Here is an 18,055-nt window from a genome sequence, read left to right as displayed (position 1 = left end):
TGTTTCCTTCCAAAGCCATACTAAATGATGTAATGAGTTTGGTTTTTTTTTTAAAGCATAAACAGAAGACTTCCATTTCTGGGAAAATGGAATAGATGTGCTTTTGCCTATTCTTCCTTCTAAAAACAACTAAATACTCTAGATACTAGTATATATTTTAAAAAGCATAACAAGAAGGGTCTGAAATGTGGACAGAAAGCAGACTGACTAGAACCTAAGGAATGAGATGATGGTGAGCTGTCTGTTATCTTTTCGTCCCATACATTCTAGACTAGAAACTGAAGAAGCCATCTAGCTAAAAACAAGGGGAGTAGACCCCTCCCCCCAAAAAAACCCAAAAACCAACCCAGTAAAAGCTTGTTCTCTCTAGGCAAACCCAGGAAAGGGGTAGCCTGGTAAGAGAGAAAATTGTAGCCACTAACTACTCCAGCCAAAAACCACAGAAGAAACTACAGGCCCTACCCCTGATGTGCCAGCAAAAGCCAAGTGCAGAGCCTAGACTTCAATCTTCACAGAAACACACTATATACATATATAACATTAATATACAAAAAACATATATATAAGTACATGTATAATAGATATATAATATATACATATGTAATATATGTATAATGTATATATAACATATACAATGTAGAGCTAATATATAACAAATTTATTAAATTAAATATTTAAAAGTTATATAAAGAAATGGCTGACAAATATAGGAAAAGATGTTCAACATCACTAAGCATCAGGAAAATGCAAATCAAATCACAAGGAGAGACCATTTCATGCCTATTAGGATGCTATCATTAAACAAACAAAAAATAACAAGTGCTGGCAAGAATGTGGAGATATTAGAACCCTTGTGCACTGTTGGTAGGAATGTAAATTGGTATAGCCACTATGGAAAACAGAAAATTAAACACAGAATTACCATATTACCCAGCAATCCCATTTCTTGGTATAAATCCAAAAGAATTAAAAACAGGACCTTGAAGAGATAGTTGCACACCCGTGTTCCTTGCAACATTATTCACAATAACCAAGGGGTAGAAGCAACCTAAACATCCATCGATAGATAAATGGCTAAAGAAAATGTGACATATACATAGAGTGGGATGTGGCTCAATCTTAAAAAAGAGAGAAATCTTATCATTTCTACAATATGGATGAACCTTGAGAATATTATAGTAAGTGAAATAAGCTAGTCACAGAAGGACAAACTGTATGAGTCCACTTACATGAAGTATATAAACAGCTAAGCTCATAAAAGATAAAACTAGAATGGTAGTTGTCAGGAGCTGGTGGGGAGGAGAAATGAGGAATTGCTATTCAATGGCATAAAGTTTCAGTTTTACGAGATAAATAAGTTCTACAGATCTGCTGCATAACACTGTGCCAAATGTTAATACTATACACTTAACAATGGAAGTGTATAGGCACCTGGCACCTAGTGGCTCAGCCAGGTAAGCGTCCAACTCTGGATTTTGGCTCAGATCATACGTTTGATTGAGCCTCGCATCAGTGCTGAACCAGTTTAGGATTTTCTCTCCTCTCTCTCTGCTCCTCCCTCTGACTCACACACACATGCTCGTTCTCTTGCTCTCTCAAAATAAACATTTAAAAAAATGGTTAAGATGGTAAATTTTAAGTTGTGTGGTTTTGACCACAATAAAAAATATTTTTAAAAGTTAGAGTAAAATTAAAATAAAATAAAAATTTAAATATTGGCTTACAAATTAAAAGATCTTCAAAACTGAAATAATAATTGCTTAGTTGATAATCTATGAAATATATCCAAATGAGTTGAAAATTTATACCCACACAAAATGTGCACACAGATGTTTATAACAGCTTTATTCACAATTGCTAAAACTTGGAAGCAACCAAGATGTTCTTCAATAGGCCAATGGATAAACTGTGAAATCCATACAATGGAATATTATTCTGCTCTACAAAGAAATGAGCTATCAAATCATGAAAAGACATGGAAGAACCCTAAATGCATACTAGGTGAAAGAAGCCAATCTGTTAAGGTTACATACTGAATGAGTCCAACTATATGACGTTCTGAAAAACGCAAAAAGTAAGAGGGTAGTAAAATAAAAATCAGTGGTTATTAGGGGTTGGGAGATTTGGCAGGATAAATAGGCAGAGCACAGGGGATGTCTGGAGCAGTGAAATGTCCCATATGATACTATAATGGTAGATACATGCTATATATTTGTCAAAACCCAGAATACAATTCTGAACTCAATGTACAATACCAAGAGTAAACCTTAATATAAACTATGGACTCTAGGTGATAATGATATGTCAATTTGTCAACTCCCACCTCAAGTATCTAGAAAAAGAAGAAGAAAATAAACCTAGGGTGCCTGGGTTGCTCAGTTGGTTAAGCATCCGACTTCGGCTCAGGTCATAATCTTGTGGTTCTTGAGTTCGAGCCCAGCATCAGGCTCTGTGCTGACAGCTCAGAGCCTGGAGCCTGCTTCAGATCTGTGTTTCCCTCTCTTTCTGCCCCACCCTGACTCACCTCTCTCTCTCAAAACTAAATAAACATTAAATTAATTAATTAATTAATTAAACCCAAAGCAAGAAGAGAGAAATAATAAATATAAGAACAAAAATCAATGAAGTAAAAAATGAAAAAATTGAGAAATCAATAGAACAAATGGTTCTTTGAAAACATCAATTGGCAAACCTCTAGTAATACCAACAAAGAAAAAAAGAAATATAGGATAGAAATTATCAGTAACAAGAATGAATCAGGGGATATCACCACAGACCTGGCACACATCAATGTGATATCACATTGTGTTATCTTGTGATAACACAAGAATATCACTAAAAACTAACTTTACATAAATTTGACTTAACTTAAATGAAATGGACCAGTTCCTTAAAAATATAAGCTATCACAACTTACCCAATATAAAATGGATAATCTAAATAGCCCCAAAACTATTTTTTTGTTTGTTTTATGTTTGTTTGTTTTTATAATTTATTGTCCAGTTAGCTAACATATAGTGTGCTCTTGGCTTCGGGAGTAGATTCCTGTGACTCATCACTTACATACAACACCCACCACTCATCCTACCACTCAGCCCTCCTTAATGCCTATCACCCATTATTTCCCACCCCCACCAACCCTCAGTTTGTTCTTATTTAAGAGTCTCTTATGGTTTGTTTCCCTCTGTTTGTACCTTATTTTTCCTTCCCTTCCCCTATGGTCTTCTGTTAAGTTTCTCAAATTCCACATATGAGTGAAAACTTATGATATCTTTCCCTGACTGACTTATTTCACTTAGCATAGTGCCTTTCAGTTCCATCTACATTGTTGCAAATGGCAAGATTTCACTCTTTTTCATCACAGAGCAGTATTCCACTGCATATATATACCACATCTTCTTTATCCATTCATCTGTTCATGGACATTTGTGAATAGCCCTATAACTATTAAGGAAACTGAATTTGTAACTTAATAACTCCTAAAAAAGAAATCCCCAAGCCCAGATGGTTTCACTGGAGAATTCAATAAAATGCTTAAGGAAGAACAAACACCAATTCTACAAAATCTCTCTTCCACAAAACAGAAGAGGAGGGTACATACACTTCCTAACTCATGTTATAAAGCCAGAATTTCCCTAATACCAAAACCAGAAAAGGCTGAATAAAATAAAAAAGAACTGCACACCATTATCCCTCATGACAATATATGTAAAAATCCTAACCAAAATATTGACAAACAGAATTCAAAAATATATAAAAATAATTATAGACCATGACCAAGTGGAGATTATTGCAGGGATGTAAGGCTGGTTCAATATTTGAAAATCAGTCAATATAATGCACTATAATAAAGCTAAAGAAGAAAAATCAAAAGCATACCAATCGATGCAGAAAAAATATTTAACAAACTTCAACCATTCATGATATTTAAAAAAACTCTTAGAAAAATAGGAATAAAGGGAAACTTCCTCGAATTTATTTTAAATCTATTTTTAAAAACTACAGGGGCACCTGGGTGGCTCATCTGGCTCAGTCTACGATTCTTGATTTCGGCTTAGGTCATGATCTCATCATTCATGGGTTTGATCCCTGCATTGGGCTCTGTGCTGACAGCTCAGAGCCTCCATGGGATGCTTTCTCCTTCCCTTTCTCTTTGCTCCTCCCCCAGGCATGCATGTTCTCTCTCTCAAACCAAATAAACATTAACGAAAAAATTTTAGACACGGCTGGGTGGCTCAGTTGGTTAAGCGTCTGACTCTTGGTTTCAGCTCAGGTCGTGATCTCACAGTTTTGTGAGTTCAAGTCCCCCATCAGGCTCTCTGCTGGCAGCATGGAGCCTGCTTGGGATTTTCCCTCTCTCTATGGCTCTCCCCCACTCACGCTGTCTCAAAATAAATAAACGTTAAAAAAATAATAATAAAGAAAAAAATTTTAAACTATAGCTAACCATACACTTAATGGTGAAAGTCTTCTTCCCACCTAAGATTCAGAAGAAGGCAAGGATATCCACTCACCATTATTACTCACCATAGTACTGCAAATTCTAGCCAATGCAATTAAGGCTAGAAAAGGCAATTAAAAGGATACAGATCAGAAAGGAAGAAATAAAACTGCCTCTCTTTGCAGATGACACAACAGTCTATACAGAAAATCCTAAGAAATCTAGAAAAAAATTCAAGAAGTAGTAAACAAGTTCAGCAAGGTTTAAGTATATAACACAAACACAGAAAAATCAGCTGGTTTTCTACATATTAGTAATAGACACATGGACACCAAAAAGAAAAATCGAATACCATTTATAACCGCTCAAAACAAAGCAAAAACCTGTGTATAAATTTAAGAACATGTACAAATACTACTTAATGCTGATGAAAAAAATATCAAAGATAAAAATAAGTGGAGAGATGCACCATGTTCATTTATTGGAAAACTACACAGAAAAGATGTCAATTCTCCCCAAATTCATATAAAGGTTTAATGGAATTCCTATCAAAATACTTGCAAGATATTTTGTAAATGGAGATTATTTTAAAATTTATATGAAAAGGCAAAATAACCAGAATAAGTAAAACAATTTTAGAAAAAAAAAAAGGAGGGATAGACATATAGATTAATTGTACATCATAAAGAAGGGTCTGGAGATGGACTCTCACAAATATGCTCAACCAATTTCTGACAAACATATTCAATGGAGCAAAGACAGCCTTTTCCAAAAAGTGTGCTAGAGGAAATGGAGACTGTTAGGCAAAAAAAATAAACCTCAACCTAAGTCTCTCACCTTCCATAAAAATGGACTCAAAATGAATCACAGACTTAAATGTAAAATGTAAAACTATAAAACTTTCAGGGAAAAAAATAGGACAAACTCTTCAGAACCAAGGGGTAGACAGAGTTCTTAGAAATGACACCAAAAACATGTTCCACAAAAAGAAAAACTGGTAAATTGCGCTTTATCAAAATTAAATACAAAACAAAACAAAACAAAACACAAAGGCCTTAAAAATGTTAAAGCCTGATAAATAAAATATTCAACAGGGTAGTTGGAATGTAAGGCTGAGGAAACCTGTCAGAATGTAGAGGGTGGAGAAAAGAATACAAAGAAATGAAAAATAGAAGGGAGAATAAAAGAAAATTAGAAAATCAATTCAGGAAGAACCAACATCCAAATGACAGCAATTTCAGGCAAAAGGAAGACAGAAAAGGAAATCACCAAATGAGACAAACTAAGATTTCTCACAATGCAAGGATGGGAATCTCTAGATTACATGGGAACATCATTTATTAATAAATAATAAGTGTACACAGCAAGGTATATCATCAAGATTTTCAGAACACTGTAAACAAAGGGGAAAATGATACATTTCTAGGGAGAAAAAAAGAGGACCCATACCCAAAGGGCCAAGATTAGAATGACTTAGGACTTCCTATATGCACAACAATGAAAGCTAAAATATGGTATAGTAATGCTTTCAAGAAATATCTAAATGAAATGATTTCTAAGCCAGAATTTTTTTTAAAACAAGATTTCACATGTGTGAGCATAAAATAAAGACCCTTCTAGACCTGCAAGGTCTCAAAAAACTTACCTACTATGCATAAGGAAGCTACCACAGGATAAGCTCCACCAAAATGAGGAAGTAAAACAAAAAACGAGTCAGGAAATCTAACAAAAAAGTGAGACAAAGGGAATGACTAAGAAATACCAAGATAAGACTGTAAATCGGGCCTAGAGAGCAACCAGTCCAGATTTCATGGGGTGAGAAGACAGATTTCTTCAAGAAGATAAAATGCGCAGAGCACATAAATGCATTTAAAAGTATTAAAAAAAAAAAAAAAAGATTTTGACAACCCAGAGAGAGTTTGGGGTTAAACTGCTAAACTACACAAAGACAGACAAAAAAAAATTGGAAAAGATCATTAATTCTAGTGAAAGCAGAGTTATACAGAAAAGGAATAGCAATCCTGGTCCAAGAGAGGATTCTGCAAGAATAGTGTTTCCTTACATGTAAAAACTCATACTACTGTAACTAACCTACTGCCAAAACTTAACTGCTGTTGTAGCAGAACGGGAAATGAGAAGGACTGCAAGGTATTTGGGGAGAAGGGTGTACAGGGGATGAAAGAGCTAAATATTTACTTTCTATACTATATAATACTTAAAAGGGAGGGAAAAAATCAGGAACTAGCAATATCAGCATGTTATTCAGAAAATTATCAAATAAATCAACAAAAAGTGGTTGCCTCTGGAACCTTGAAATGGCAGAGGAATTGCTCGAAGTTTATAGTAACAAGCTTAGTTCACCTATTTGAGTATTTAAGTTTTGAAAAAAAAATAAACTAGAAACAAGACAAAACAGACTCTTTCACAACTAATATATAGCTGAGCCAGATTTTGAACTCACATATTTGTGAGCTGGTAAGGGGTCTGTGTCTTCTTAGTTCCTCTATTCCAATGCCTGCCTAGCACAAAGCCAGCTCTCAAACATGTTTCTGAATGAGTGGGAGAAAGTTGAAGAATGGGATTACTTTCATAACACTAGAAAATGAATGAGAAGGGCACTCCAGGCAGAGGAAATAGCAGAAGCAAAGACAGGAAACGGAGTATGTGAGAGTTTAGCAAGGCAGGGACAAGGGGGAGGAGGGGCAAAGAGAAGCAGCCAGAAAACCCAGGGCTGCTGCAGGGAGATGCACTGAGGCTGGTCGTTTGGAGTCACGGGGCAGCAGGGTGGGGGCACAATGGTGTCTTGTGGACAGATCCATGTGGCCCTGAGTACGAACTTGGGCCTTGGGATTTTTTGCTTCGCAATGATGACAGCAACACTTATCTCTATCAGCAAAATGGTTTCTTCTCAGCCATTAAAGGGTAACCCCAGAAGGGATGGACAGGACAAGCAAAGCCCGGTGGAATTCCTACGATGCCACCTTCACCCATTTTTTGAACCTCTTTCTCTTTATAAAAGCATTAAAATCCAGGGCATAAAGGAATCATCACCTCTAGGTAAATATATGCATCTGGTATTACCATTATTCATACATTCATTTCATCCACAGCTAACACTTGAACAACATGTGTTCAGACTGTGTAAATTCAGACATGGATTTTTCCCCCCTTTAAATACAATAAAGTGTGTAAATGTATTGTCCTTATGATTTCCTTAATAACATTTTATTTTCTCTAGCTTACTTTATTGTAAGAATACAGTATATAATACATATAACATACAAATTATGAGTTAATTGACTGTTTATGTTATCATAAGACTTGCAGTCAACAGCAGGCTATTAGTTGTTAAGTTTCCAGTGATCAAAAGTAATGTGCAGATTTTCAACAATTCAGGGGTCAGCACCCCAGCCTCCTGTTATTCAAGAATTAACTATATATATGTCACTCAGTCTGCTGGAATGTAAAGCTCCTGATTTAAAATAAGTTACTTTCTGACGGCAAAATTACTTATAAGATTATGTATAAGCAATGTAAACAAAATTTTATTTTGGTAAAATTTTATTTTGGTAAAGACAAAAGTACCGTGGAAGCAAAAAGAAATAAGACTATTTAAATGTTTTATATATAATATCAAACAGAAATGAAAGTGAGAAACTAACTCCCACATACCCAGTGCTCTACTCGGATCAGTAACTCTTTGCCAATTTTGTTTCTCTTCTATATCAACTCATTGACTTCAAGACATCATCTTATTTCATCCATAAGTATTTCAGCATATATCTCTAACAGAAATGCACCTTCTTTAAACATAATATGAATTGTGAAAATGAAGTTTTTAAGACGTGAGGTATAATTAACATATAATAAAATGCACAGATCTTAAGGTGTTCAGCTGAGTTCTGACACTCTTATGGCCCTGTGTAACCACTACCCATGACCCAGAAAGTTCCCACATGCCCCTTTCTAGAAAGTCAATTTCCCACACTCAGATTACCACTTTCTAATCTCTGTTACCATAGATCACTTTTGCCTGTTCTTGGACTTTTATATATGGGATCATAGAGTATGTGTGAGTAAGAGGTTTCTAGTGCAAAACAGGAGAAAACCATTCCAGGAGGAAAGAATTACAAGTATAAAATATAAATGTGTCAAAGGATACATTCAAGGAATGCTGAAAGCTCAAGAGGGATGAAAACCAGGTTGGGAACTGACAGAAGACAAGACTAGAAGAGGAGGCTCATTGGAGAACTAGGGTTTCTGGTTTAAACTCCATGTTTAATTCTGGGAATGAAGTTATGAAAGAAACGTTTCCCAGTGCCCTAACTTCTTTCCTTGACCTAAAAAACTGGTCAGTTCTCTCAATATGCTCCTTTCTCCTCAACACTCTAGCTAAGGGTGACCAAGATGGGAGAAGCATGCTACACCCCATGACTCTTCATTCTCGTCTTGTGTGAGGCTCCTGTGCCATCTCAGGGAAGGGAAGAAGCCCCCTCCCCCCCCACGCCCCTCCCTCACCCTTTCTTATCAGAGGGCACAATTAAACAAGAAGTTCCAAGTCTGAGGGGCAGTCTTACCATTATCTGAATTTCTCTCTTGCACACCTGGAGATCATGCTCATTGTTGACAAACATGCGTTTCAAGGCACATTTCATTCCATTGCTTGTCCTCACCAGAAACACGATAGCAAATCCACCTGTGAAGGAAACACATACACAAGCTCTTTTGAGTGATGTTCAAAAAGCCAGTCAGATAACCATGGTGGCTGTAGCTTCCTGCTGTCACTGTTAATGGTACTGACATTATCATCAGCTAGACCTAGGGCTGGCCTGGGCTAGAAGGCACTCTTAAATTCGAGGGACTCAGAGATATTACTATGGGTTTAGGTGGCAAGAGTCAGAAAAATTGTTCCTGAACACCTATATCAGGAAGAACGAAGAACAGTAATTATCTTCCAAAGTACCTACAAACAAACAGATGAACAAACAGATGAAAGAAAAAAGAACTACATTCTAATCACTGTCCTAAGCACTTTGAGCTCTTATTTAATTCTTAGTACAATTGTATGTAGCTGGGTATTATTTTTCCCTTGAAGACAATTACTAGCTAGAGAAAACAGAGGCTCCAAGAGATTAGATTCAACCAAAAATTAAAAAAAAAAAAAAAAAAAGTCCAGCACTTAACCTGAGAGGCCTGGAAGTTATTTTAATAACTGTTATAATAACAGTTGTCAATTTCAAGAAGTTTTTCTTCCTTCCTTCTCATCCCTCTTCAGATCTAACAATCGACCTTGAGGATTCTTCCTGCCTTTCCTACTTTATGGGCTGTTGAGAAGACACAAAATATAGGTATGAAAGGTTCCTCAACACAACAGACACCAGGAAAATATAACTCAGTTACTGGGCAGATGTTTTAATGTCCACAGTAACCTTTCTCTTAATGACAGTCCAAAATTCATTAAAAAATGTCATGTACCTCTAAGAGAAATTCTTAAATGCTCTGGATTGGTTATACTTGAGCGTTCCACAAATTCTTAGAACCCCTTATTTCGATCTCATTCCCCAAACCCTGTATGAGGTGTTCAGTGCCATTGTTAACAGGGGTTATAGATAGAGAAGGTGCAGCAAAGCTGTCAAAGCTGAATGCTTTGAGATAAGCAGCAGTTATGCTGGGTACTTAGTCCATCTACCTGCTCATATACCATCATAATTTAGCTTGAACTATTCTGTGAAAAAAAAATTTTTTTTTTTTTTTTTTTGCTAGGCTATTATTTGCATACAGGTTATGACTAATTGGATAAAGACGAACACACAGGGAAGTCCCTACTGAGGGAAATTGAGCTGAGGCTGTGGCATAGTGCTGAGGCTAGCAGCCACATGCAAAATTGATAGAAAAAGTATTGATTCTAGAGACCTCAGGCCCAAGACAGAGACTTCAGTCCTGTTTAATCTTTCTACAACGTCTGAGGCCCAGGGGCACTGCAGCAACTGTCTGCTGATGTCTATAGCATTTCCTGGTGTATCTTCACAAAGTTTACTCCTTGTGAAGTCTGCTTGGGTAGGTTTTCTGCTCCTTGTAACCAAAGAGAACCTTAATCATAAAGTACTATTGTATGTTTTCATACAATACACACAGAATTCTGTGTTCAGAAAAAAAGTTAATGGACTCAAATGTTCCAAGTGTGCATTTTGATAATGATTTACCAGAGACTGCATGTTTGTGTATCTCCTGTCACACTGTCCTTCTTCAGTATTCAGATAAACACTAAAATTTGCCATGAAGTCTTTTTTTCCACTGTCATCTTGAATCTTTGTATCTCGGTAACGTTTTCCATTTTCTTATAATTCTTTAAAGTCTACTTACACTGTTCAACTGTCAATTTTAATTCTAGAAATTTACTTTAAAAATCTGTTTAAGGCGCGCCTGGATGGCTTAGTTGGTTAAGCGTCCGACTTTCGCTTAGGTCATGATCTCGCGGTTCGTGGGTTCGTGCCCCGCTTCGGGCTCTGTGCTGACTGCCAGCTCTGAGCCTGGAGCCTTTTTCAGTCTGTGACTCCCTCTCTCTCTGACCCTCCCCTGCTCACGCTGTCTCTCTCTCTCTCTCCTAGAAATAAAACATTTAAAAAAAAAATCTGTTTAAAACCTTTCCACGTATTGACTAGCAGAGGTATTGTAACACACACACACACACACACACACACAGTCTCAATGTTAAGATGCACGTTTTTTACATTTTAATTCTTAGGATATCAGAATTTTTCTTGTAGTAAGTATGTACATTTAATGCAGTAGTATTTAATCTTCTTTTCCCCACATTCATGATGTGTCTTATTATTAATCAGAATTAGAAATGTTAATATAAATTATAAACTTTCTATGTGTATTCATAATTATTTTGTAAAGTTTGAGTGAGTATTCATTTTATAGGTATTTGATTTTTTTAAAGAATCACAGAACTACAGACTTTGTACCAGTATCCTCCTATAGAGCATTAAATCCAAGCATTGTGCTTTATGAGTAGAGGAAAGGAGTGAGGCTTAGGAATCTCATAGCTAATTATGTAGAACCTGGAATGCTGTCACTCTGCTGGCTGTCCACAATATGTTCTTCCCACTTTACTTACCTTAGAGAAAACCTGTGTCACACCCCATTTAGATAATAAGGAGACATATGATAGGGCTGCAGAACACAAATTGGGAATGACTATTTCCTACAGTTCTGTAACGCACAGAACCACTAAAGGACAGGGCAGCCCTTTCAGCAGGCTGATGATACAGAGATCTGAGATAACTGCCAGCAGATGGGAGCAGTGCAGTTTTCTCCCCCAGGTAGCAAGATGACCTTTCCGGCCTGCACTCAAGAAGTGGGTCAGATGCCTACCACACAATCCAGGCAAGCAGAGTGGGTTGAGAAGGACCAGCTGAGATTCTCAAAGCCTATGACCATCACAGATCTAAAGGCTAGGCAATGGAACCACACCGTTTAGCGCCGATGCCCATAAAAGGGCTTATGTGCAGGTGAGAAGCATTTAAGTCAGAGGTCCTTGATCTTGAGATCAAATTCAAAGGCCGATAGGATTTGTCAGTTTAAAGATATTGGTCACTATCGATGTGTAATTGACCAACTGGAAATGTAAATTACTCAGTTAGAAAGAAGAGGGCAGAGAGCATCACTGGAGATACTTCTCTGGCACAAGCCCATGTCCATCAGACAGATCAGGGTACGAAGATTCTCTGTCACACCTAAACAGAGCTCAGGCTGTTACAGAAGAAGGCAACTCTAAGACTGTCAATAGAGATGCTTATTTCAGACTCGGCTGCATCCCAAGATCTTGATTAAATGCAAAAATCTAAAGCTGAGCTATGCATAGTTTGGACAGAGGTAGAAAAGCTAATATTCAGTAGAGCCTGTGCCAGTCTGCCCACTGGAACTTGGGCCAGTCTCTCTGCCTACTTGCATGGGCTTTTTTGTTTGAAAAACTAAGATAGGGGCACCTGGGTGGCTCAGTCGGTTAAGCATCCAACTTTGGCTCAGGTCATGATCTCAATGGTTCATGAGTTCTAGCCTCACGTCGGGCTCTGTGCTGACAGTTCAGAGCCTGGAGCCTGCTTTGGATTCTGTGTCTCCCTTTCTTTCTCTGCCCCTCCCCCATTCGCATCTGTCTCTCTCTCTCTCCAAAATAAATAAAAACACTAAAAAATTTTTTTGAAAAGCTAAGATATTCCCTACAATTTCACTGGAATCCATTTTGGGGGGAAATTCATGGATTTACTGAATCACAAAGGGAAAAAGGATTCATTCCATTATGTGAAGTAAGCAAGTTAAAATAGGTAGCCATGATAATTTTGACACAGACACACTTTAGCCTCTTAAATATGTGGGAATACTTTATTTCCACAAAGAAACATACTTTCTCCCACTTTCCCTCAAATGTATTACACTCTTGGGTCTAACTTTATCCCCCTAATTTTTAATGATGTGGATGGGTACTTAACACTCACTATGGAAGTACAGACTTTGTCTCTTTGGTTCCCCTCTGTACTCTTATACCCTAGAATAGTGCCTAACACTTAGTGGGCACACTCAAAAATTAACTCCCTTTCCTCTTATTGTTACTACAGAGAACAGACAAGGTTACAGAGAGCAGGGGAGACCACAGGAAATAAAGCAATGAATGGTACACGTAAAGGAATAGCCATTTACCAATTCCAGATAATGAGTGCCATGGGAATACAGACCCAGCTTTTTCAAATGTGCTAGTATCTAAAGATAAGCTGGAAACCCAAATTTTTATGTGAAATATCCAGATGTAAACACTGTCAACAATCACATTTTACATTAACACCAGACAGGCTGACACTGCAGAGGCTAAAGGAAACACATCTGAAAGGTTGAGTCTCTAAGCCTACAGTTTCTTCCCTCTGATCTAGTCTAACCCCTCATCTTACTGGTGGCCAGGGGTTGAAGTGCCACAGCCAGTGGTACACAAAGTGAAAAAATATAAACACATATGAGATCATACACTGTTTGTCACAGTTCTTGTCCCTCTTCCCTGAAGAGTTTTTGGAATTTGCCTCTACCCAGGATTTGTATTTGACTTTATACTTTTCAAAAGCATTTCAAAATAGGGGCACCTGGGTGGCTCAATTGGTTAAGCGTCCAACTCTTGATTTTGGCATTTTGGCTCAGGTCATGATCTCATGGTTCATAGGTTTGAGCCCCGCATCAGGCTCTGCACTGATAGTGTGGAACCTGCTTGGGATTCTCTCTCTCTGACCCTTCCTCTATTTGTCCCTCCCCCTCTCTCAAAATAAATAAACTTGTTAAAAAAGTCATTTCAAGATAAATTATTTCATTTATATTTTCATAATAACCAAACAATATAGAGGAACTACCCACCGTCCCCATTTTCCTGATAGGAAACAAAACATAGAGAAGATTAAGCCCGCTTTTACAAAAACACACAAAGCTAGTTAGTGGTAGAGCTCAGACTGGATCCTTCATCTTTTTAAATTTATTTCTTTAAATCAACTTTATACACATGCCTTTAAGTGTACAGTTTGAAGAGTTTTCACAAATGTATATACTCTCAACCATCACCTCAATCAGTCCATCATTGTGAACAGTTCCTTGTGCCTCTTCATAGGCATCCAGCCCCTCCTCTACTATCTCACATGACTTCTGATCTGCTTTCCATCCTGTGGATTATTTTGCTTTTTCTAGAATAAATGCAATCATACAGTATGTACTCTTGTGCCTGGCTTCTTCTGTATAATATTTCTGAGATTTATCCTCATTGTTACATGTATCAGTAGCTGGGTTTTTTTTTTTTTAAATTGCAGACTAGTATTCCATTATATAAATATTCTATGATTAGTTTATGTATTCACCTGTTGAAGAACATTTGAATTGTTTCTAGTTTTGGGCTACTACAAATAAAATGTTCATATAATGTCCACTTTTTTTGTAGATATAAGTATTTATTTCTCTTAGGTAAATAAGTAGGAATGGGATATATGGTAAGTGTATATTCAGCTTTATAAGAAACTATTAAATAGTTCTCCACAATAGTTATAGCATTTTGCATTCCCAGCACATGAGAGTTCTGGTTGTTCCACACCCTCATCAACACTTGGTATTGTTAATACAACTGTTAATATTGTTTTCTTTTAGCCATTCTAGTGACTGTGTAATGATATTTCATTATGGTTTTAATGTGCATTTCCCTATAGATCCTTTAGCATTTAAGCTCCTAGGATTAGCTGCTTTCTAACACTTTCCTGATAAAAGGCTTTAATAAGCACAGGATCACAGAATTACTGACGAAACTACTGCGGTAACTTGAACTTCTACCTCTCAAGCAAAGATGACAGAAGGCCTAGTTCTCTTCTATGAGATGCAGACAAGTGAAATTTGTATACAGAGAATTATATAATCTCTAAAAACTCTCTCAACACTAATATCAACAAGAGATCATGGTCCTCAATATCATTATCATGGCTGACCCTTTTGAAGCAGAATGTCCTTAGGAGCCTAAGCATGATATGCAACATCAGCAATGGGAGTTTTGAGGAACCAAGTGTAGTGCCTCTCCTGGCTTTGTCTCAAATACTGAATCATGCTAGATAGCACCAGACCCCAGGGGCTGCTCTGATGAATTAAGACACCAGTGGCTTCCACTTAGCAAAGAAAAGTGAGGGACAGGGGCAGTAAGGTGACGGGAAAGAGAAGAAAAACACCAAAGTGACGATCTCCATAGTGGTATGTGCACAGATGGGCAGCAGCTGGGCAGACAATGAGCATGATTAGATCCAGGACTCAGATGCAAAAGAAGCCCGGCACGGTGCTGAGACAGGGTTTCTGGATTTGCTGCCAAAGAGGTTTGGGTGGATATTTTAATATGGGGCACACATTCTAGCCACAAAAATCTGCTACCTGCTTATTTTCTACAGGTAAAGGAAACTTCATGTCCTAACATAAATCCCATTTATACTTTAAGGAATGGCTTCCACTTGTCTGAGATGAAAGGAGATACAAACCCCTCAAAGGAACACCAGAGGGTACTGAGAAAAACCTCGTCTGGACCCATATTCTGCTCCTGTCTTCCAGTTTTTCACCCTACCAACTCTTTGTTTCTCTTCTAAAACAAGATTTAATCCAGTGAATGCTGTTTATTTAATGCAATTTCTCTTCCAATGACACGAAGAAGAGAAAATAAGCATATGACAACCCTCAGAGGCTTTTCTAATAATTTTTTAATGTTTTTTATTTATTTCTGAGAGATAGAGAGAGAGAGAGAGAGAGCATGAACGGTGGACGGTCAGAGAGAGAAGGAGACACAGAATCTGAAACAGGCTCCAGGCTCTGAATTAGCTGTCAGCACAGAGCCCGATGCGGGGCTCGAACCCATGAACCGCGAGATCATGACCTGAGCCGAAGTCAGACGCTTAACCAACTGAGCCACCCAGGTGCCCACAGAAGCTTTTCTAAAGAATCAGACCAAGGACCCAGTTAAAGTGAAATTTATCCAGGAGCTATAAAAGAAAGGGCAATACTGGACAAGGTGCTGGATCTCTTGGCCTCTGCTTTCTCAACTGCAAAAATTAAGACCAAATTAGTGGTTTTTAAACAATTTCTCAGAGCCTTAGGACATGGAGGTACTTCCAGTGACCCCAGGAGGAAAAAAAATGACTCCACTTATTAAGGGTGTGACTCTGCACACAGCTTCCTTTTATCTGTTTAATATTAATTCTGAAAAAGACACTGGGGAAAAAAGCAGGGTGACTCCTGCTTAAAGGGAGAAGGAAAAAAGTAGTTCTACATAAAAGTATTTTATAAAGAAAAAAAGGACTATCCCACTACTAGTCATACAAAGAGCCCTTGCCGACATGCCTACAGTGGACATAAATACATACAGGAAGTTCTGGGGCGGGGGCTGTGCTAGTACATCCCCCCTCCCTACCCTGAGACCACACAGTATTCCTTTACAGTCCAACAGGTTAGGCTCCAACCCTGGCTCAAAGAGGCCACAATCTCCATGAAGCCCTGTCCTCTCATCTGCAGAGGGCAGCTGATACCCACCTCACACTTTCAGGGAGGATTACATGATAAACAGAGCACAAGCACACCCAAAGTATGTGATGAATATTAATGGTTCCCTCCTCACTACCCCCCCACCCACACACATACACCAAATCCTTTGTATTTGTATAATACCTAACTTATCATAAAGTTCTAAATCTGGAATATCTTCCTGAAATCAAGGGCATAAATCCAAATGCCCAGAGGGGCCAGGAGACTGTGCGAGGGAGGGAAACAGTCCAGGTATAACAAAGTGTACAGACAGAGTCCAGGGAAGCAGACTCACTGTCAGAAAGATCACGGAGAAGCACGGGGACTGCACAAACCAGAAAGTGCATGCCCCAGCTCATAGGCAGCCACTCCTCAAATCCAGCCGATAATTGCCATGGAGGAATGTGGGCTGAGACTTGCCAAGTTTTTTTACTTCCAAGAAAAGCTAGAGTTTTCTCTGAAATCTCCTGATTTTTAAATCCAGGCAACACACTTTAAAAAAAAAAAAATCTCTTAAACCCTGTGCAGTGAAGGAACTCTATTTCCAGGTTAGGATTGGGCTAGAGAACCCTGCTTTGATCTTTGAGAGTCTTGTGAAGTAAGCAGGGCATGTATTACAACCTGCACTTGACTGGCTGGAAAACTGAGGCATAGAGAAAAGCCTAGGTGGTATTTAGTTTTGCCACTTAGTGGCAGGGCCAGGGCTAGAATGCAGGTGTGCCAGTTCCTGGCCCTCAACTTGGTCTACACTCTCTCCTGCCACCTCTCACCCCCTCCCTGCAACAGTAAACCACACAGGCACACCTCTACTGTCAGGGAAGATAAGGAAAAAGACACAGGGAAAGGCCAGGGAGCCACTCCAGCGGACCAGGTGGGAGAGAGTCCTCTGTTCGGGGAGAACCTGGGTGCATGGTCCGCAGAGTGGGCAAGCTCGCACAGGGAGTGATAACCAGAGGCCAATGAACACCCATCTATGGAGTATTTACGTTGAGGACAACTATGTCAAAAGTTTCAGAAGGAACAAAAATTTTCACAGCTCTGTAACAGATGGCAAAGAGCACAGCAAAGATTTTACAGGAGAAAAGGTCAGTCTGCATCATTTGTCAACCCTGATTTCAGTGGGGACCTGGGGTTTGTTTTTTAACGTCCTCTCTCCTCACTTGCCTCAGATAAAAAACCACCATGTGCCTGCTCCTTCTGGGGAACATGTCTAAGCAGTCCTTTCCCAAGGCAGAAAGAATAGCCAGATGGGGGAGGACTAGAGACATTCAACTCCCTCTCCCATCAGGAACCGTGGGCACAAAGTCAGAGCCTGGCAAACTCTGGCAGTGGTGCTGAAACATCAACCAGACCCCGTAAGTCCACAGACCAGGCTGAAAGCGGGGCAGCTGTATTGGCTCTCCCTTTCCAGGACTGGGATGGTGGGAGAGCATCTCCAGTTCAGGAGGTTCTCTTTAGGGCTTTGGCAAGAGTCTAAAAAATAAATAAATAAAAGGCATTTCGAGGGACGGCACCTGCCTGCCTGGGAACAAAAGGTTAGAG

At 38.5% G+C, this 18,055-nt stretch overlaps 1 protein-coding gene across 6 annotated transcripts in view; it reads right to left on the bottom strand.

Annotated features, from left to right (window-relative positions):
• AAK1 (AP2 associated kinase 1) overlaps window positions 1-18,055 on the bottom strand; it is a 164,531-nt gene that overhangs the window by 77,389 nt on the left and 69,087 nt on the right. For all 6 annotated transcript variants that reach the window (XM_039239530.1, XM_039239532.1, XM_039239531.1 and 3 more), the window contains exon 3: window positions 9,019-9,137. In XM_039239530.1, coding sequence (XP_039095461.1) covers window positions 9,019-9,137 — 119 coding nt within the window. The remainder of the gene's footprint in view (window positions 1-9,018; window positions 9,138-18,055) is intronic.

This window comes from Hyaena hyaena, unplaced genomic scaffold (genome assembly GCF_003009895.1).
Source record: "Hyaena hyaena isolate Hyena2069 unplaced genomic scaffold, ASM300989v1 scaffold_158, whole genome shotgun sequence".
In the NCBI taxonomy this organism is placed as follows: domain Eukaryota; kingdom Metazoa; phylum Chordata; class Mammalia; order Carnivora; family Hyaenidae; genus Hyaena; species Hyaena hyaena.
Note: the sequence above shows the minus strand (reverse complement) of the source record. Positions and strands in the feature narration are given on the sequence as shown.